Here is a 20,392-nt window from a genome sequence, read left to right as displayed (position 1 = left end):
TCTGAACTTTCGGCAGTTGTTATACATTGTGGTCTATGGAGAGAATGGCAGTGCCGCGAAGCAGTCCGAAAAATCAGTGGGCGACTGTACCCCACAGACCGAATGTATGACGACATTTGAAATTCCATATGGTGATTTTTTGACCTTTTTGCCATATCTGCTGGTCCAAAAATGGCTTAATTGAGGCCACCACTACCACCACCACCATTTTTATTATCTCAGAACCTTGAACCAGTGCTGTTGCTTGCCGATTCACTGGCAGCCATGGTAGTCATTTTGTGCTGTCGTTAGGCCTACCTGCTTTGATGTTCGTTGTCAAGCTTCCTGCTGCTCGGTGCGATGTTTTTCGTTTGAAGGATTCGCAACTGGGGGGGGTCAGCAATGGCACTGACTTCGTGATTCTCGCTGATGACATTGAAGCACAGAGAGAATGCAAGGGTCAAACATTGCATAATGCCGGTTCCCGAAAGTCAGCTTTGTCGCATTATGGCAGTCTTGCGCAGTCATGCATACACAATGCATTCCGGTGAAGCATAGAAAAAGTGCAATGGGACCACTGTCTTGGAACATGAAATGTGTTCCTGAATTATACACACGTGCTCCCACCGTCTCCTTTCACTGCATGAGCCTAAAGCGTTTAATATGCCAATGACCAAAAGTCAGCTTCGCTGCATCACAGCGTTGTTACGCGGTGAAGCGTACTCAATGTATTGCAGTGAATCATGTTAAGAGTGCAAAGGGCTCACTGTCACAGACTGAGCAAACCCAGAGATGAGAAAAATGCTTGTAGAAATATATAACAGATGGCGGAACTATGTCTGAGCTTGCAAACTTCGTGTAACTGCTCACATCCTACTGGAAATTGTTGAAAACATACCACTATGTCAGTGGCACTGAAAGAGCTGCAGCTTTTTCAGACATGGCTGTTGCAATTTGAGCCCGTGAGGGAAAGTAAAGGCATGCATTTGTTTTTTCGGACTGCCCAATTTTTCAAATGGCTTTGCTATTCCTAGAAAGTCCCAAAAGCCAGACATATGCTGTATTTCATTTGCACACAATTTTCAAATATGTAACAAAATATAAAATCTGTTGAACAATATACTCTGCAATATGCTGTCTGTGGGCCAAATGAACACATTAGAAGCCCTGCTTTTACTGAGAGAGCTGTTGATACCTGTCTCCCTTACCTGCATAGCATTCAGTATAATACAGTGATCCGAAGCCATTCACGTGTGTATAGCTTGTTGACTCAACAGGGGTAAATAAGCTGTAGAATCAGGTTCTTCTGGTGTCAGTGGTAGTACTTGTCAGGTGCACATGTTCGCAGCAAGTATTTTACTGGTTGACATTAACACTGGGTTTTCTTTTTCTTTTCCTTTTAAAAATTTTATCCAATGCCTCTACCAGGATCCCAAGACAGCTCAAGAAATCGAAGCTGTGTCCAATGAAATTTCGTCGTTCATGGTAAGGCTGCATGATTTTACAATAATGCACCAATAGTGAATGTACACTCCCTGTGATGTAGGGACACTGCAGTAAGCAGCGGTGCAGTAAATTTATTTGCACTGAAAAATTTCTTATATGTCTATCATGTTGTTAGTGCGACCTAACTTGACATGAAATCTGTCAGAACGTCACTGAGTGTCGACAGTGAACTCGATACAGTCTATGGATAATCTACCAGAAGTTGGTTGCCATGACATAACCCCTGGGATATCTTTATAACTGTGAACATATCAGTGAGGTGGTAGTGTAATTCATCTTTCCAGCTTATACAGTAGACTTCTGTTAATTTCACTTAAGGTAATTTGATTTCTGTGTTACTTCGATCCGGCCGAAGGTCCCTGCCCATGCATTTTTATGTGCCCAAAAATTTGTTATATTGATCTTAAAATTAACCTTTGCCAGATAATTCGAACTTCACTAGTCAGCACGCACATATGCCTGAATCCTATGGTGACCCCAGTAGCGACCCCCCTTTAGTGGCAGCATCTGTTTCGGCAGAGCTTAGAAGGCAGTGAATGCATGGAACACACATCATCACTTGTAAAAATGCCCATTTTAGCCTGCCCTAGGAAAATTTTCGATCAATAACCATAGCTCGCAATTATATGATTATTGCATCGACCCGATTGTAACAGGTGCACATTTCCTTAAAAAAAATATTGGGCCGAAACTTGCTTGCAGTGGTGCAATCTGACAAACCCAAAACCACCTTCGCAACGTTTGTACGCTTTACCGCATAACACGGTGGTTTTGCGGCGAAGCTGATTTTAAGACACCATGTGGCGAAGCTGACTTCAAAAATTTGGCCGCCATTCTGCAACAATATTTCTAGAATCAAGTCCGCATGAGATTTCTGCTTTGTTTAGAAGTTTTAATCTCATTTCTATTTAGTTTCCTACTTTGTACACATATAAAATTGGCATGCTTTGATTTTGGGGCATGTTAGAATCGGGCAACTACTGCCAATTAATTCGCAGTGTCTTTTGGCATTTCTTATGCATCTATTTTCATTCAACCCACCAGATAATTCGATCAATTTGATCGGTCCCGTCAGGGTCGAATTAAAGGTGGTCGACTGTATCTCTTCTTTGGAAGTGGCTTTACTCTTACGTGTGATTGTGGTACACTTGACGTGCTGCTCGTGCTGCTAGCACACAGCATGTCAAAAAGACTCAGATCTCAGAAGCATGTTCACATACCTATGTGGTTATGATCTGTCCGAAGCCATATCCGCTATGCCATCCCTTATAATGTAAATGGCAGTGCTGGTGCATTGCGACTAGCCCCTAATCCAGCACTTATCAAAAGAATGCATGAGGTTTCTGCCAGTAATTGTGAGCTGACCTCTTCTCTGCCCTTTCCTGCAGAAACTTCAGGAAGTAAAGAACCTGGACAAACTGGCATCAACCAACATATAGGCAGCAACATGGGGGGCGTCACCGTCTCTAATCTTGCCCATACCAAAGCACCTCATTGCCTTTTTTTTTTAATATATACATGCGTATCACACATAGTGAAATGATACGCCTATTTTATATACTGACACTTTTTAAACTTACTACAAGTATTGCAAGCAGGATGCAGAGCTCTATCACAAATGCTGTTTCTTTTTTAAATCATTTTTTTTCTTTGTGAAATAAGTGAACAATGACAAATATGTCTGCGCAAAAACAGAAGGAAAGACTCTTCCATACCATGCTCCTGTTGGCCACACCTTGGGAAACTTGGTGATTCCATGATGGAGCAAATGGCTCCCAATGTATACCAAGTCGCAGCTCACGCCAATTGCAGTGGGATACACACATCAAATGTTTCGACTGTGCTGTGGTAACAATTCCTGCTGTAGGTGGAACTAACGTTTGCCAACAGGTGCTGGTATGCGGGGCACAGTACCCGTACCCACACACAGTACCCACACAGTATGGTCACCCATGCTGCGTGGTGATATTTAGCCCTCGGAGCATGTATTTCTCAGAGTTACCCTGCTTTAGGTAGGTTAATGTGTTCCTAATGTGTGACACGATTTCTATTTCGTCACCGACTGGCATTGTGTCTTGATTCTTCTTCTTCAGTTGTGTTTGTCAAAGCCCACACACCAAAAAAAGAAAAAGCAGATATGTACGAATGCACACATTGCTTCCACCTCCCATGTTCTGGGTTTCTTATCTAGGTCATGTTTCTGTCTATTTTGTTAAAATGTCATCATTTACAAAAACTGGCTAACCGGCCAACTAGGTGCCAGGAAAAAAGGGGGAGGGGTTGTTATATCTTCATTTGATTGACCACTTGTGATCGCATGCTTTATCTTATTGCTTGATGTGATGACAAGCAAGATGGCTCACCAGAGTGACAGGCATCCTGTCGAGGTATTCAAGTACTATGCTGCTTGGAAACGACTTTGCTGGAGGTGAGGCCTTTGTTTTTATGACTCCAATTCTGCTGGCTTAGCCAATGAGGGCTCACTGAAGGTGACATCCCCGAAAGTGATTTATCGAGCGTACTGTGCTAGGGCGTACAAGAGAGCTGTTATTCAAACTATGCAAGGCATGCTCATTGTTTGCTTTCTTTTACATTGTTCTGTCATGAGAGCTTTTCCTCTTGTACAGAGCGAGTGTTTCCTTTCCAAGTGTTCTGTAGTGCAGCATCATGTGGGAGCATCATGGGAGCTTGTTTGGGAGCATAGCCACCAAGGTGCAACATTGTGGAAGGCAAGTTGCACCGCACAGTATTAACATGATGCAGAGCTATTAAAGATTACCACAGACACATACAGTATGATGCACAAAATAACTATAGCATTTCATTCACATTTAAGAGTTGAAGTGCATAGGAAACAAGCTGACAAAAAGTAATCAAGGTAAAAGAGAAGCAGTTAAAACATGCTTGCTGAAGCACAATCATTTGTGCATACTTTTCACGTTTGGCCTAGTTTTAGCAGTTTATGCTAAAATGCGAAATGTGGGTGCGAAATGTGCTGATCTACAGGAGCATGCATGTTTTACTTGCCTGTGTTGCCAGCCTTTCGTAGTATCTATATCCTACCCATCTGCCTCCTAAACGTCCATTTAATTTAGCTTTTAGTTTACACGTCACACTGTGTGTGTATGTGTGATGATTTTTCTCAGCTATCCACCACCAATGGCCGCTGCTGAACATGAGGTCAAGGATTCCCAGCCGCAGTGGCCGCATTCTGATGGGCAGCAGAATGCATAAGTGCCCACATGCCTAGATTTAGGTGCGCATTAAAGAACGCTTGTTGTCCAAAATTAATCTGGGTTCCCACCCACTACAGCGTCAATTAGAGCGAATCTATATCCTTAGTATGGCAACCCCCATAATTTAAAATGTTCATCCTTTTTAGCTCTGTCTTGTTAAAACTATGCAGTGATACCTGCTTTTCGTTGCAAGGAACCAAGTAGTGTTTATGCAACTTTTCATGAGATGGCTGAAGACACGGTGCCTGGGAGTTCGACTGTGGAGGATTGTGTCATCCCTCCTTTGGTGCTTCTTTCTTGCCAAAGTGCCCCACCTGGCACCACCTCACGTTATACATGAGGCTAACTGCAAGTATTTTCGGTCTGCTGATACTGGCTGAGTACTGTAGGTAGAACTCAGCAATTCTTTTCCTTCCTCCGCTGGTTGTCCTGTAGTCAGGCTTGCATTTTTTACCAAGGTGAACAAAGAGCTCGTGCACGTGTAACTGCTTAGTGCAGAGCTGCCGTCCACCTTTTTAACATGGTTTTGTCATAGTTTGGGCATTAGAGGACACGCAAGTAAGGGATCCTACATATTAAAACAGCCTTTGTGCTTCGATTGTGGTTTCATAGTGAGGTTTGACAATGCAGTGGTGGCTGAGGGCCGTATTAGCGGTCTTGCTTTGTGCCTTCTGCATCTTGCATGTGGCTAACGTTTCAGCAGCTTCATTTCTGAACTTGCGGTGTCACTAGGTTGTGATGAAAATCAAATTTTACTGCAAGGTAACAAACATGACTTTCTCCTCTGGTTCTGATATGAAGGGATGAAAGGCATTTTTAGACTTTACACTGGTTGTCAATCCCTTCTCAGTGCAGCAGGTGGTTCTTGTATATGCGTGGTTGCTTGCCAGTTGTGCTCAAATGCTATGCAAACGATGTGCAGCACAGGTATTGCGAAAAGTTTGAGGCCACTTTATGAGCGACAACTGTTGAAGGACGGTTGTAGTACACCTGGCACTGTGCGAAGTAATAAGAAAGACGAGGAGCACTGTCACCCACAATCTGGGGTGCTCATATCAGCAGGGCACCCAGTCCAATCAGTTCGGTCATGCTGTGATTTGAAAGTTTTTACAAAGGGTGTGCCTGCCATGACTGTGCAGTTACAGTGTTGGCTGCTAAGAATCAGATGAGTATATATATATATATATATATATATAATGTACTGTAAGACAAGCAGTGGGGCTGTGGCTAGGAGAGAGACAGTGACGACGAGAGAGAAAAACCTTGTTTCGGTGCGTGCTCGATCAGCTACACTACCTCTCTCTGCTCCGACGTTCTAGTCGCGAACGCTTACTGCTCAAAGTGCTTCGTGACATATATAGTCACCTGATTCTTAGCAGTGAACGCTGTTTTATGTATATAAGCAGGAAGCCAAATGCGTAGTTCATGATATAGCAGGTGTAGAAAGTTTGTTCAGTGAAATGTTCAGCATGGCCAATTGCCTCAGCTATATGTGATGCTGCACTTTGTTTCATATATGGGAGGCAGTACTGTGGAGGCTAGAGCAACTTCCCACACTTATCTGCATTCATTACCAAAACTTAGTCCATTGTACATGACAGAAAGAAATTGTATGCACTAGGCACTTTAGTGCTATGTTCGCTTCATACATTCATTACATTCACAATATATGAAGCAAATGTCCCATAGGAACATGTAGACAATGACTGTACTCATTGCACAGCTTTCACAGTGTGCTGCAAGGCACAACATTGTTTGTAATGTGCTGGAAGTTCAAGGCATGCAAACAATATGTGATTTGATGTAATGTTAACTTCATATTTTGTAATGTTAACTCAAGAAGCTGTTCTGTAAAAGGCATTGCAAAGGAAAGGCCCTTTCACTATGAAACACTCAAAATGATACATTTCTGTGACCACACTTGCGTAGCCTGCACAGCGTTGCTTTCAATGTATGGACCGTAGTGTTAGTGCAGTTATGTACAGCAAATGCAGAATACAGAAGAGAGAGTAATAAGCTTTCAAGCATACATGCAATAGTCCTAGTGTTATCTGGCTTTCACAAAAGCAGAGGCCTGCGACAATGCCTTCTACAGCTTGCTAAACTTCTTAACTTCCACAGACTAGTTAATGGTGCATGCTCAAAAGTAAAGGTCCTATGAACTACATTCATGAAAGTTTTCTCTGAATTTACCATACTGCTGTATAGTAAATGATCTCCCATACAGCTGTAAGGGAGATAATTTGACAAATGTGACAGTCTTCAGTAATCTTGTTTGCAAATTCATGTGTGTAAACTATCTAACTTCACTTTGTGGCGATAACCAAGTAGAGACGATTGCCCAAAATGAGGAGAGGTGCTGCATGCTCCAGCTACTGCTGCTCATACCTGTGCCTTCTCGAGAGCCATATTTCTGTAGTTTTAAACACTTCTCTTTGACCTTCCAATAAAAACCTTGTGTTTGGCCGTTTAAGGCATTACTTAAGAAGCTATTATAAAAGAAACATCTTTAATTGCAACCTGTACAAACCTCGATGTCCTGTCATCATAATTGTCATGCTTGTCAACATTGTCCTTCATGCACTGTGGAATGCTGTTCGCTGAAATAAACAAGATGCTACAGTAGCAGTCCTAATCATGAGCAGATAAACCGGGTCTGTATGTGTTGAGCTTCCTGGTTCACTTATTTCAGTTGTCATGGAATGGCGGAAAGCGAGAACCCAAAAAGAAGCTGAATTTCCCTGCAGCGTGAATGTATACCCTCGGAAATGCGAGCTAAGGGTAATATGTAATAGCACTGATTTCAGGTTGTGTTTACATTGCAAAAAGTGCAACTAAAAAAAATTCCACATGCCACGCACTGTGGGAATCAATGTATGCGAAGCATTGTCTGCTGTTAACGTCATTCAGTAGCGTTAATTTGGGTTGATATTGACAGCACATGGCAGTTCTGACATGATTTAAATGTTACCTTGCCTGCTCTGCTTGTGTTTGTTCTTGCTCTGCTGAACGCTTATGCGAGCATATGCTGCTTATGCTTATGCACATGCGTATGCTGCTTATGCAGCAGCAGCAGCAGCAGCAGCAGCAGCAGCAGCAGCAGCAGCAGCAGCAGCCCTCTTGTTTTTGTGAGCACTAGCACGCACGCATGCAGCGAACCACAAACGGAGTGATCAACGTACACGACGCGTGCGTGTATTGTTCACGGAAAGACTGCCGCGTACGTGCTGTATGCTGTAGCAATACATTCGGCGACTGCACAACATAGCAGCACGATACAGGTGCAGTCGTAAACAGCACATTCTCGCCATCGGCCATACCATGCTGAATACGCCGGTTCTCGTCCGATCCCCGAAGCTAAGCAGCATTGGGCTCGGTCAGTACTTGGGAGGGAGACCACCTGGGAACACCGAGTGCTGATGGCACCGTTCTTTTTGCTTTTTATTGCGTGCTTCTGTGACGTCTTGTTTTTTTTTTTTTTTCATTTGCACAACGTGTGGGTGGTTTCATTTACTGTAACTTACGTTCAACTGGAGCCTGCTGGTAGAGCCAACGCCGAAGTGTAACACCAACAATATTCAGGCCACTACACGATATTGTACGCGGAATGATGACGGTGGTAAGCGGTATACGCAATGATGCAAAATTTAGTCGCACAAGCGTCTAACCGCTTACTTGTCACACCCGCATACAGCTCAATGACAACGCATCAATAAAGTGGCACCTTGTGGGCTGCAACGCGCGCAAAATGTGGCGCTCGCCCTCTTGTTTTTGTGAGCACTAGCACGCACGCATGCAGCGAACCACAAACGGAGTGATCAACGTACACGACGCGTGCGTGTATTGTTCACGGAAAGACTGCCGCGTACGTGCTGTATGCTGTAGCAATACATTCGGCGACTGCACAACATAGCAGCACGATACAGGTGCAGTCGTAAACAGCACATTCTCGCCATCGGCCATACCATGCTGAATACGCCGGTTCTCGTCCGATCCCCGAAGCTAAGCAGCATTGGGCTCGGTCAGTACTTGGGAGGGAGACCACCTGGGAACACCGAGTGCTGATGGCACCGTTCTTTTTGCTTTTTTATTGCGTGCTTCTGTGACGTCCTGTTTTTTTTTTTTTTTTCATTTGCACAACGTGTGGGTGGTTTCATTTGCTGTAACTTACGTTCAACTGGAGCCTGCTGGTAGAGCCAACGCCGAAGTGTAACACCAACAATATTCAGGCCACTACACGATATTGTACGCGGAATGATGACGGTGGTAAGCGGTATACGCAATGATGCAAAATTTAGTCGCACAAGCGTCTAACCGCTTACTTGTCACACCCGCATACAGCTCAATGACAACGCATCAATAAAGTGGCACCTTGTGGGCTGCAACGCGCGCAAAATGTGGCGCTCGCCCTCTTGTTTTTGTGAGCACTAGCACGCACGCATGCAGCGAACCACAAACGGAGTGATCAACGTACACGACGCGTGCGTGTATTGTTCACGGAAAGACTGCCGCGTACGTGCTGTATGCTGTAGCAATACATTCGGCGACTGCACAACATAGCAGCACGATACAGGTGCAGTCGTAAACAGCACATTCTCGCCATCGGCCATACCATGCTGAATACGCCGGTTCTCGTCCGATCCCCGAAGCTAAGCAGCATTGGGCTCGGTCAGTACTTGGGAGGGAGACCACCTGGGAACACCGAGTGCTGATGGCACCGTTCTTTTTGCTTTTTTATTGCGTGCTTCTGTGACGTCTTGTTTTTTTTTTTTTTCATTTGCACAACGTGTGGGTGGTTTCATTTACTGTAACTTACGTTCAACTGGAGCCTGCTGGTAGAGCCAACGCCGAAGTGTAACACCAACAATATTCACGCCACTACACGATATTGTACGCGGAATGATGACGGTGGTAAGCGGTATACGCAATGATGCAAAATTTAGTCGCACAAGCGTCTAACCGCTTACTTGTCACACCCGCATACAGCTCAATGACAACGCATCAATAAAGTGGCACCTTGTGGGCTGCAACGCGCGCAAAATGTGGCGCTCGCCCTCTTGTTTTTGTGAGCACTAGCACGCACGCATGCAGCGAACCACAAACAGAGTGATCAACGTACACGACGCGTGCGTGTATTGTTCACGGAAAGACTGCCGCGTACGTGCTGTATGCTGTAGCAATACATTCGGCGACTGCACAACATAGCAGCACGATACAGGTGCAGTCGTAAACAGCACATTCTCGCCATCGGCCATACCATGCTGAATACGCCGGTTCTCGTCCGATCCCCGAAGCTAAGCAGCATTGGGCTCGGTCAGTACTTGGGAGGGAGACCACCTGGGAACACCGAGTGCTGATGGCACCGTTCTTTTTGCTTTTTTATTGCGTGCTTCTGTGACGTCTTGTTTTTTTTTTTTTTTCATTTGCACAACGTGTGGGTGGTTTCATTTACTGTAACTTACGTTCAACTGGAGCCTGCTGGTAGAGCCAACGCCGAAGTGTAACACCAACAATATTCAGGCCACTACACGATATTGTACGCGGAATGATGACGGTGGTAAGCGGTATACGCAATGATGCAAAATTTAGTCGCACAAGCGTCTAACCGCTTACTTGTCACACCCGCATACAGCTCAATGACAACGCATCAATAAAGTGGCACCTTGTGGGCTGCAACGCGCGCAAAATGTGGCGCTCGCCCTCTTGTTTTTGTGAGCACTAGCACGCACGCATGCAGCGAACCACAAACGGAGTGATCAACGTACACGACGCGTGCGTGTATTGTTCACGGAAAGACTGCCGCGTACGTGCTGTATGCTGTAGCAATACATTCGGCGACTGCACAACATAGCAGCACGATACAGGTGCAGTCGTAAACAGCACATTCTCGCCATCGGCCATACCATGCTGAATACGCCGGTTCTCGTCCGATCCCCGAAGCTAAGCAGCATTGGGCTCGGTCAGTACTTGGGAGGGAGACCACCTGGGAACACCGAGTGCTGATGGCACCGTTCTTTTTGCTTTTTTATTGCGTGCTTCTGTGACGTCCTGTTTTTTTTTTTTTTTCATTTGCACAACGTGTGGGTGGTTTCATTTACTGTAACTTACGTTCAACTGGAGCCTGCTGGTAGAGCCAACGCCGAAGTGTAACACCAACAATATTCAGGCCACTACACGATATTGTACGCGGAATGATGACGGTGGTAAGCGGTATACGCAATGATGCAAAATTTAGTCGCACAAGCGTCTAACCGCTTACTTGTCACACCCGCATACAGCTCAATGACAACGCATCAATAAAGTGGCACCTTGTGGGCTGCAACGCGCGCAAAATGTGGCGCTCGCCCTCTTGTTTTTGTGAGCACTAGCACGCACGCATGCAGCGAACCACAAACGGAGTGATCAACGTACACGACGCGTGCGTGTATTGTTCACGGAAAGACTGCCGCGTACGTGCTGTATGCTGTAGCAATACATTCGGCGACTGCACAACATAGCAGCACGATACAGGTGCAGTCGTAAACAGCACATTCTCGCCATCGGCCATACCATGCTGAATACGCCGGTTCTCGTCCGATCCCCGAAGCTAAGCAGCATTGGGCTCGGTCAGTACTTGGGAGGGAGACCACCTGGGAACACCGAGTGCTGATGGCACCGTTCTTTTTGCTTTTTTATTGCGTGCTTCTGTGACGTCTTGTTTTTTTTTTTTTTTTTTCATTTCCAGAACGTGTGGGTGGTTTCATTTACTGTAACTTACGTTCAACTGGAGCCTGCTGGTAGAGCCAACGCCGAAGTGTAACACCAACAATATTCAGGCCACTACACGATATTGTACGCGGAATGATGACGGTGGCAAGCGGTATACGCAATGATGCAAAATTTAGTCGCACAAGCGTCTAACCGCTTACTTGTCACACCCGCATACAGCTCAATGACAACGCATCAATAAAGTGGCACCTTGTGGGCTGCAACGCGCGCAAAATGTGGCGCTCGCCCTCTTGTTTTTGTGAGCACTAGCACGCACGCATGCAGCGAACCACAAACGGAGTGATCAACGTACACGACGCGTGCGTGTATTGTTCACGGAAAGACTGCCGCGTACGTGCTGTATGCTGTAGCAATACATTCGGCGACTGCACAACATAGCAGCACGATACAGGTGCAGTCGTAAACAGCACATTCTCGCCATCGGCCATACCATGCTGAATACGCCGGTTCTCGTCCGATCCCCGAAGCTAAGCAGCATTGGGCTCGGTCAGTACTTGGGAGGGAGACCACCTGGGAACACCGAGTGCTGATGGCACCGTTCTTTTTGCTTTTTTATTGCGTGCTTCTGTGACGTCTTGTTTTTTTTTTTTTTCATTTGCACAACGTGTGGGTGGTTTCATTTACTGTAACTTACGTTCAACTGGAGCCTGCTGGTAGAGCCAACGCCGAAGTGTAACACCAACAATATTCAGGCCACTACACGATATTGTACGCGGAATGATGACGGTGGTAAGCGGTATACGCAATGATGCAAAATTTAGTCGCACAAGCGTCTAACCGCTTACTTGTCACACCCGCATACAGCTCAATGACAACGCATCAATAAAGTGGCACCTTGTGGGCTGCAACGCGCGCAAAATGTGGCGCTCGCCCTCTTGTTTTTGTGAGCACTAGCACGCACGCATGCAGCGAACCACAAACGGAGTGATCAACGTACACGACGCGTGCGTGTATTGTTCACGGAAAGACTGCCGCGTACGTGCTGTATGCTGTAGCAATACATTCGGCGACTGCACAACATAGCAGCACGATACAGGTGCAGTCGTAAACAGCACATTCTCGCCATCGGCCATACCATGCTGAATACGCCGGTTCTCGTCCGATCCCCGAAGCTAAGCAGCATTGGGCTCGGTCAGTACTTGGGAGGGAGACCACCTGGGAACACCGAGTGCTGATGGCACCGTTCTTTTTGCTTTTTTATTGCGTGCTTCTGTGACGTCTTGTTTTTTTTTTTTTTTTTTTCATTTGCACAACGTGTGGGTGGTTTCATTTACTGTAACTTACGTTCAACTGGAGCCTGCTGGTAGAGCCAACGCCGAAGTGTAACACCAACAATATTCAGGCCACTACACGATATTGTACGCGGAATGATGACGGTGGTAAGCGGTATACGCAATGATGCAAAATTTAGTCGCACAAGCGTCTAACCGCTTACTTGTCACACCCGCATACAGCTCAATGACAACGCATCAATAAAGTGGCACCTTGTGGGCTGCAACGCGCGCAAAATGTGGCGCTCGCCCTCTTGTTTTTGTGAGCACTAGCACGCACGCATGCAGCGAACCACAAACGGAGTGATCAACGTACACGACGCGTGCGTGTATTGTTCACGGAAAGACTGCCGCGTACGTGCTGTATGCTGTAGCAATACATTCGGCGACTGCACAACATAGCAGCACGATACAGGTGCAGTCGTAAACAGCACATTCTCGCCATCGGCCATACCATGCTGAAACGCCGGTTCTCGTCCGATCCCCGAAGCTAAGCAGCATTGGGCTCGGTCAGTACTTGGGAGGGAGACCACCTGGGAACAACGAGTGCTGATGGCACCGTTCTTTTTGCTTTTTTATTGCGTGCTTCTGTGACGTCTTGTTTTTTTTTTTCATTTGCACAACGTGTGGGTGGTTTCATTTACTGTAACTTACGTTCAACTGGAGCCTGCTGGTAGAGCCAACGCCGAAGTGTAACACCAACAATATTCAGGCCACTACACGATATTGTACGCGGAATGATGACGGTGGTAAGCGGTATACGCAATGATGCAAAATTTAGTCGCACAAGCGTCTAACCGCTTACTTGTCACACCCGCATACAGCTCAATGACAACGCATCAATAAAGTGGCACCTTGTGGGCTGCAACGCGCGCAAAATGTGGCGCTCGCCCTCTTGTTTTTGTGAGCACTAGCACGCACGCATGCAGCGAACCACAAACGGAGTGATCAACGTACACGACGCGTGCGTGTATTGTTCACGGAAAGACTGCCGCGTACGTGCTGTATGCTGTAGCAATACATTCGGCGACTGCACAACATAGCAGAACGATACAGGTGCAGTCGTAAACAGCACATTCTCGCCATCGGCCATACCATGCTGAATACGCCGGTTCTCGTCCGATCCCCGAAGCTAAGCAGCATTGGGCTCGGTCAGTACTTGGGAGGGAGACCACCTGGGAACACCGAGTGCTGATGGCACCGTTCTGTTTGCTTTTTTATTGCGTGCTTCTGTGACGTCTTGTTTTTTTTTTTTTCATTTGCACAACGTGTGGGTGGTTTCATTTACTGTAACTTACGTTCAACTGGAGCCTGCTGGTAGAGCCAACGCCGAAGTGTAACACCAACAATATTCAGGCCACTACACGATATTGTACGCGGAATGATGACGGTGGTAAGCGGTATACGCAATGATGCAAAATTTAGTCGCACAAGCGTCTAACCGCTTACTTGTCACACCCGCATACAGCTCAATGACAACGCATCAATAAAGTGGCACCTTGTGGGCTGCAACGCGCGCAAAATGTGGCGCTCGCCCTCTTGTTTTTGTGAGCACTAGCACGCACGCATGCAGCGAACCACAAACGGAGTGATCAACGTACACGACGCGTGCGTGTATTGTTCACGGAAAGACTGCCGCGTACGTGCTGTATGCTGTAGCAATACATTCGGCGACTGCACAACATAGCAGCACGATACAGGTGCAGTCGTAAACAGCACATTCTCGCCATCGGCCATACCATGCTGAATACGCCGGTTCTCGTCCGATCCCCGAAGCTAAGCAGCATTGGGCTCGGTCAGTACTTGGGAGGGAGACCACCTGGGAACACCGAGTGCTGATGGCACCGTTCTTTTTGCTTTTTTATTGCGTGCTTCTGTGACGTCTTTTTTTTTTTTTTTTTCATTTGCACAACGTGTGGGTGGTTTCATTTACTGTAATTTACGTTCAACTGGAGCCTGCTGGTAGAGCCAACGCCGAAGTGTAACACCAACAATATTCAGGCCACTACACGATATTGTACGCGGAATGATGACGGTGGTAAGCGGTATACGCAATGATGCAAAATTTAGTCGCACAAGCGTCTAACCGCTTACTTGTCACACCCGCATACAGCTCAATGACAACGCATCAATAAAGTGGCACCTTGTGGGCTGCAACGCGCGCAAAATGTGGCGCTCGCCCTCTTGTTTTTGTGAGCACTAGCACGCACGCATGCAGCGAACCACAAACGGAGTGATCAACGTACACGACGCGTGCGTGTATTGTTCACGGAAAGACTGCCGCGTACGTGCTGTATGCTGTAGCAATACATTCGGCGACTGCACAACATAGCAGCACGATACAGGTGCAGTCGTAAACAGCACATTCTCGCCATCGGCCATACCATGCTGAATACGCCGGTTCTCGTCCGATCCCCGAAGCTAAGCAGCATTGGGCTCGGTCAGTACTTGGGAGGGAGACCACCTGGGAACACCGAGTGCTGATGGCACCGTTCTTTTTGCTTTTTTATTGCGTGCTTCTGTGACGTCTTGTTTTTTTTTTTTTCATTTGCACAACGTGTGGGTGGTTTCATTTACTGTAACTTACGTTCAACTGGAGCCTGCTGGTAGAGCCAACGCCGAAGTGTAACACCAACAATATTCAGGCCACTACACGATATTGTACGCGGAATGATGACGGTGGTAAGCGGTATACGCAATGATGCAAAATTTAGTCGCACAAGCGTCTAACCGCTTACTTGTCACACCCGCATACAGCTCAATGACAACGCATCAATAAAGTGGCACCTTGTGGGCTGCAACGCGCGCAAAATGTGGCGCTCGCCCTCTTGTTTTTGTGAGCACTAGCACGCACGCATGCAGCGAACCACAAACGGAGTGATCAACGTACACGACGCGTGCGTGTATTGTTCACGGAAAGACTGCCGCGTACGTGCTGTATGCTGTAGCAATACATTCGGCGACTGCACAACATAGCAGCACGATACAGGTGCAGTCGTAAACAGCACATTCTCGCCATCGGCCATACCATGCTGAATACGCCGGTTCTCGTCCGATCCCCGAAGCTAAGCAGCATTGGGCTCGGTCAGTACTTGGGAGGGAGACCACCTGGGAACACCGAGTGCTGATGGCACCGTTCTTTTTGCTTTTTTATTGCGTGCTTCTGTGACGTCTTGTTTTTTTTTTTTTTCATTTGCACAACGTGTGGGTGGTTTCATTTACTGTAACTTACGTTCAACTGGAGCCTGCTGGTAGAGCCAACGCCGAAGTGTAACACCAACAATATTCAGGCCACTACACGATATTGTACGCGGAATGATGACGGTGGTAAGCGGTATACGCAATGATGCAAAATTTAGTCGCACAAGCGTCTAACCGCTTACTTGTCACACCCGCCTACAGCTCAATGACAACGCATCAATAAAGTGGCACCTTGTGGGCTGCAACGCGCGCAAAATGTGGCGCTCGCCCTCTTGTTTTTGTGAGCACTAGCACGCACGCATGCAGCGAACCACAAACGGAGTGATCAACGTACACGACGTGTACGTGTATTGTTCACGGAAAGACTGCCGCGTACGTGCTGTATGCTGTAGCAATACATTCGGCGACTGCACAACATAGCAGCACGATACAGGTGCAGTCGTAAACAGCACATTCTCGCCATCGGCCATACCATGCTGAATACGCCGGTTCTCGTCCGATCCCCGAAGCTAAGCAGCATTGGGCTCGGTCAGTACTTGGGTGGGAGACCACCTGGGAACACCGAGTGCTGATGGCACCGTTCTTTTTGCTTTTTTATTGCGTGCTTCTGTGACGTCTTGTTTTTTTCTTTCATTTGCACAACGTGTGGGTGGTTTCATTTACTGTAACTTACGTTCAACTGGAGCCTGCTGGTAGAGCCAACGCCGAAGTGTAACACCAACAATATTCAGGCCACTACACGATATTGTACGCGGAATGATGACGGTGGTAAGCGGTATACGCAATGATGCAAAATTTAGTCGCACAAGCGTCTAACCGCTTACTTATCACACCCGCATACAGCTCAATGACAACGCATCAATAAAGTGGCACCTTGTGGGCTGCAACGCGCGCAAAATGTGGCGCTCGCCCTCTTGTTTTTGTGAGCACTAGCACGCACGCATGCAGCGAACCACAAACGGAGTGATCAACGTACACGACGCGTGCGTGTATTGTTCACGGAAAGACTGCCGCGTACGTGCTGTATGCTGTAGCAATACATTCGGCGACTGCACAACATAGCAGCACGATACAGGTGCAGTCGTAAACAGCACATTCTCGCCATCGGCCATGCCATGCTGAATACGACGGTTCTCGTCCGATCCCCGAAGCTAAGCAGCATTGGGCTCGGTCAGTACTTGGGAGGGAGACCACCTGGGAACACCGAGTGCTGATGGAACCGTTCTTTTTGCTTTTTTATTGCGTGCTTCTGTGACGTCTTGTTCTTTTTTTTTCATTTGCACAACGTGTGGGTGGTTTCATTTACTGTAACTTACGTTCAACTGGAGCCTGCTGGTAGAGCCAACGCCGAAGTGTAACACCAACAATATTCAGGCCACTACACGATATTGTACGCGGAATGATGACGGTGGTAAGCGGTATACGCAATGATGCAAAATTTAGTCGCACAAGCGTCTAACCGCTTACTTATCACACCCGCATACAGCTCAATGACAACGCATCAATAAAGTGGCACCTTGTGGGCTGCAACGCGCGCAAAATGTGGCGCTCGCCCTCTTGTTTTTGTGAGCGCTAGCACGCACGCATGCAGCGAACCACAAACGGAGTGATCAACGTACACGACGCGTGCGTGTATTGTTCGCGGAAAGACTGCCGCGTACGTGCTGTATGCTGTAGCAATACATTCGGCGACTGCACAACATAGCAGCACGATACAGGTGCAGTCGTAAACAGCACATTCTCGCCATCGGCCATACCATGCTGAATACGCCGGTTCTCGTCCGATCCCCGAAGCTAAGCAGCATTGGGCTCGGTCAGTGCTTGGGAGGGAGACGACCTGGGAACACCGAGTGCTGATGGCACCGTTCTTTTTGCTTTTTTATTGCGTGCTTCTGTGACGTCTTGTTTTTTTTTTCATTTGCACAACGTGTGGGTGGTTTCATTTACTGTAACTTACGTTCAACTGGAGCCTGCTGGTAGAGCCAACGCCGAAGTGTAACACCAACAATATTCAGGCCACTACACGATATTGTACGCGGAATGATGACGGTGGTAAGCGGTATACGCAATGATGCAAAATTTAGTCGCACAAGCGTCTAACCGCTTACTTATCACACCCGCATACAGCTCAATGACAACGCATCAATAAAGTGGCACCTTGTGGGCTGCAACGCGCGCAAAATGTGGCGCTCGCCCTCTTGTATTTGTGAGCACTAGCACGCACGCATGCAGCGAACCACCAACGGAGTGATCAACGTACACGACGTGTACGTGTATTGTTCACGGAAAGACTGCCGCGTACGTGCTGTATGCTGTAGCAATACATTCGGCGACTGCACAACATAGCAGCACGATACAGGTGCAGTCGTAAACAGCACATTCTCGCCATCGGCCATACCATGCTGAATACGCCGGTTCTCGTCCGATCCCCGAAGCTAAGCAGCATTGGGCTCGGTCAGTACTTGGGTGGGAGACCACCTGGGAACACCGAGTGCTGATGGCACCGTTCTTTTTGCTTTTTTATTGCGTGCTTCTGTGACGTCTTGTTTTTTTCTTTCATTTGCACAACGTGTGGGTGGTTTCATTTACTGTAACTTACGTTCAACTGGAGCCTGCTGGTAGAGCCAACGCCGAAGTGTAACACCAACAATATTCAGGCCACTACACGATATTGTACGCGGAATGATGACGGTGGTAAGCGGTATACGCAATGATGCAAAATTTAGTCGCACAAGCGTCTAACCGCTTACTTATCACACCCGCATACAGCTCAATGACAACGCATCAATAAAGTGGCACCTTGTGGGCTGCAACGCGCGCAAAATGTGGCGCTCGCCCTCTTGTTTTTGTGAGCACTAGCACGCACGCATGCAGCGAACCACAAACGGAGTGATCAACGTACACGACGCGTGCGTGTATTGTTCACGGAAAGACTGCCGCGTACGTGCTGTATGCTGTAGCAATACATTCGGCGACTGCACAACATAGCAGCACGATACAGGTGCAGTCGTAAACAGCACATTCTCGCCATCGGCCATACCATGCTGAATACGCCGGTTCTCGTCCGATCCCCGAAGCTAAGCAGCATTGGGCTCGGTCAGTACTTGGGAGGGAGACCACCTGGGAACACCGAGTGCTGATGGCACCGTTCTTTTTGCTTTTTTATTGCGTGCTTCTGTGACGTCTTGTTTTTTTTTTCATTTGCACAACGTGTGGGTGGTTTCATTTACTGTAACTTACGTTCAACTGGAGCCTGCTGGTAGAGCCAACGCCGAAGTGTAACACCAACAATATCCAGGCCACTACACGATATTGTACGCGGAATGATGACGGTGGTAAGCGGTATACGCAATGATGCAAAATTTAGTCGCACAAGCGTCTAACCGCTTACTTATCACACCCGCATACAGCTCAATGACAACGCATCAATAAAGTGGCACCTTGTGGGCTGCAACGCGCGCAAAATGTGGCGCTCGCCCTCTTGTATTTGTGAGCACTAGCACGCACGCATGCAGCGAACCACAAACGGAGTGATCAACGTACACGACGCGTGCGTGTATTGTTCACGGAAAGACTGCCGCGTACGTGCTGTATGCTGTAGCAATACATTCGGCGACTGCACAACATAGCAGCACGATACAGGTGCAGTCGTAAACAGCACATTCTCGCCATCGGCCATACCATGCTGAATACGCCGGTTCTCGTCCGATCCCCGAAGCTAAGCAGCATTGGGCTCGGTCAGTACTTGGGAGGGAGACCACCTGGGAACACCGAGTGCTGATGGCACCGTTCTTTTTGCTTTTTTATTGCGTGCTTCTGTGACGTCTTGTTTTTTTTTTCATTTGCACAACGTGTGGGTGGTTTCATTTACTGTAACTTACGTTCAACTGGAGCCTGCTGGTAGAGCCAAGGCCGAAGTGTAACACCAACAATATTCAGGCCACTACACGATATTGTACGCGGAATGATGACGGTGGTAAGCGGTATACGCAATGATGCAAAATTTAGTCGCACAAGCGTCTAACCGCTTACTTATCACACCCGCATACAGCTCAATGACAACGCATCAATAAAGTGGCACCTTGTGGGCTGCAACGCGCGCAAAATGTGGCGCTCGCCCTCTTGTTTTTGTGAGCACTAGCACGCACACATGCAGCGAACCACAAACGGAGTGATCAACGTACACGACGCGTGCGTGTATTGTTCACGGAAAGACTGCCGCGTACGTGCTGTATGCTGTAGCAATACATTCGGCGACTGCACAACATAGCAGCACGATACAGGTGCAGTCGTAAACAGCACATTCTCGCCATCGGCCATACCATGCTGAATACGCCGGTTCTCGTCCGATCCCCGAAGCTAAGCAGCATTGGGCTCGGTCAGTACTTGGGAGGGAGACCACCTGGGAACACCGAGTGCTGATGGCACCGT

At 47.4% G+C, this 20,392-nt stretch overlaps 1 protein-coding gene, 17 non-coding genes and 3 pseudogenes across 22 annotated transcripts in view; all 21 read left to right on the top strand.

Annotated features, from left to right (window-relative positions):
* Positions 1-7,343, top strand: part of Liprin-beta (liprin-beta 1) — a 148,843-nt gene extending 141,500 nt beyond the window's left edge. For all 5 annotated transcript variants that reach the window (XM_075690852.1, XM_075690851.1, XM_075690850.1 and 2 more), the window contains 2 exons: positions 1,408-1,464; positions 2,874-7,343. In XM_075690852.1, the coding sequence (XP_075546967.1) occupies positions 1,408-1,464; positions 2,874-2,924 (108 nt within the window). In that variant the 3' untranslated portion in view covers positions 2,925-7,343. The remainder of the gene's footprint in view (positions 1-1,407; positions 1,465-2,873) is intronic.
* Positions 7,344-8,027: 684 nt separating this feature from the next.
* Positions 8,028-8,146, top strand: LOC142581138 (5S ribosomal RNA). The gene has a single exon (XR_012828276.1). It is a non-coding gene; the product is annotated as a 5S ribosomal RNA (ribosomal RNA).
* A 526-nt stretch (positions 8,147-8,672) lies between these two features.
* Positions 8,673-8,791, top strand: LOC142581137 (5S ribosomal RNA). Its single transcript, XR_012828275.1, has one exon. It is a non-coding gene; the product is annotated as a 5S ribosomal RNA (ribosomal RNA).
* A 528-nt stretch (positions 8,792-9,319) lies between these two features.
* Positions 9,320-9,438, top strand: LOC142581136 (5S ribosomal RNA). The gene has a single exon (XR_012828274.1). It is a non-coding gene; the product is annotated as a 5S ribosomal RNA (ribosomal RNA).
* A 526-nt stretch (positions 9,439-9,964) lies between these two features.
* LOC142581135 (5S ribosomal RNA) lies at positions 9,965-10,083 on the top strand. Its single transcript, XR_012828273.1, has one exon. It is a non-coding gene; the product is annotated as a 5S ribosomal RNA (ribosomal RNA).
* Positions 10,084-10,610: 527 nt separating this feature from the next.
* Positions 10,611-10,729, top strand: LOC142581134 (5S ribosomal RNA). Its single transcript, XR_012828272.1, has one exon. It is a non-coding gene; the product is annotated as a 5S ribosomal RNA (ribosomal RNA).
* A 527-nt stretch (positions 10,730-11,256) lies between these two features.
* On the top strand, positions 11,257-11,375 carry LOC142581133 (5S ribosomal RNA). The gene has a single exon (XR_012828271.1). It is a non-coding gene; the product is annotated as a 5S ribosomal RNA (ribosomal RNA).
* A 530-nt stretch (positions 11,376-11,905) lies between these two features.
* LOC142581132 (5S ribosomal RNA) lies at positions 11,906-12,024 on the top strand. The gene has a single exon (XR_012828270.1). It is a non-coding gene; the product is annotated as a 5S ribosomal RNA (ribosomal RNA).
* A 526-nt stretch (positions 12,025-12,550) lies between these two features.
* LOC142581131 (5S ribosomal RNA) lies at positions 12,551-12,669 on the top strand. The gene has a single exon (XR_012828269.1). It is a non-coding gene; the product is annotated as a 5S ribosomal RNA (ribosomal RNA).
* Positions 12,670-13,200: 531 nt separating this feature from the next.
* LOC142580455 (5S ribosomal RNA) lies at positions 13,201-13,318 on the top strand (annotated as a pseudogene).
* A 523-nt stretch (positions 13,319-13,841) lies between these two features.
* On the top strand, positions 13,842-13,960 carry LOC142581130 (5S ribosomal RNA). The gene has a single exon (XR_012828268.1). It is a non-coding gene; the product is annotated as a 5S ribosomal RNA (ribosomal RNA).
* A 525-nt stretch (positions 13,961-14,485) lies between these two features.
* On the top strand, positions 14,486-14,604 carry LOC142581129 (5S ribosomal RNA). Its single transcript, XR_012828267.1, has one exon. It is a non-coding gene; the product is annotated as a 5S ribosomal RNA (ribosomal RNA).
* A 526-nt stretch (positions 14,605-15,130) lies between these two features.
* Positions 15,131-15,249, top strand: LOC142581127 (5S ribosomal RNA). Its single transcript, XR_012828265.1, has one exon. It is a non-coding gene; the product is annotated as a 5S ribosomal RNA (ribosomal RNA).
* A 525-nt stretch (positions 15,250-15,774) lies between these two features.
* LOC142581126 (5S ribosomal RNA) lies at positions 15,775-15,893 on the top strand. Its single transcript, XR_012828264.1, has one exon. It is a non-coding gene; the product is annotated as a 5S ribosomal RNA (ribosomal RNA).
* A 526-nt stretch (positions 15,894-16,419) lies between these two features.
* On the top strand, positions 16,420-16,538 carry LOC142580742 (5S ribosomal RNA). Its single transcript, XR_012827884.1, has one exon. It is a non-coding gene; the product is annotated as a 5S ribosomal RNA (ribosomal RNA).
* Positions 16,539-17,061: 523 nt separating this feature from the next.
* LOC142580502 (5S ribosomal RNA) lies at positions 17,062-17,180 on the top strand (annotated as a pseudogene).
* A 524-nt stretch (positions 17,181-17,704) lies between these two features.
* On the top strand, positions 17,705-17,823 carry LOC142580508 (5S ribosomal RNA; annotated as a pseudogene).
* Positions 17,824-18,345: 522 nt separating this feature from the next.
* On the top strand, positions 18,346-18,464 carry LOC142580223 (5S ribosomal RNA). Its single transcript, XR_012827654.1, has one exon. It is a non-coding gene; the product is annotated as a 5S ribosomal RNA (ribosomal RNA).
* A 523-nt stretch (positions 18,465-18,987) lies between these two features.
* On the top strand, positions 18,988-19,106 carry LOC142581125 (5S ribosomal RNA). Its single transcript, XR_012828263.1, has one exon. It is a non-coding gene; the product is annotated as a 5S ribosomal RNA (ribosomal RNA).
* A 522-nt stretch (positions 19,107-19,628) lies between these two features.
* LOC142581124 (5S ribosomal RNA) lies at positions 19,629-19,747 on the top strand. The gene has a single exon (XR_012828262.1). It is a non-coding gene; the product is annotated as a 5S ribosomal RNA (ribosomal RNA).
* Positions 19,748-20,269: 522 nt separating this feature from the next.
* On the top strand, positions 20,270-20,388 carry LOC142581123 (5S ribosomal RNA). The gene has a single exon (XR_012828261.1). It is a non-coding gene; the product is annotated as a 5S ribosomal RNA (ribosomal RNA).
* Positions 20,389-20,392: the final 4 nt, after the last annotated feature.

The sequence above is a fragment of the Dermacentor variabilis genome, chromosome 4 (assembly GCF_050947875.1).
Source record: "Dermacentor variabilis isolate Ectoservices chromosome 4, ASM5094787v1, whole genome shotgun sequence".
NCBI classification, from domain to species: Eukaryota; Metazoa; Arthropoda; class Arachnida; order Ixodida; family Ixodidae; genus Dermacentor; species Dermacentor variabilis.
This window is presented reverse-complemented; position numbering and strand designations above follow the sequence as displayed.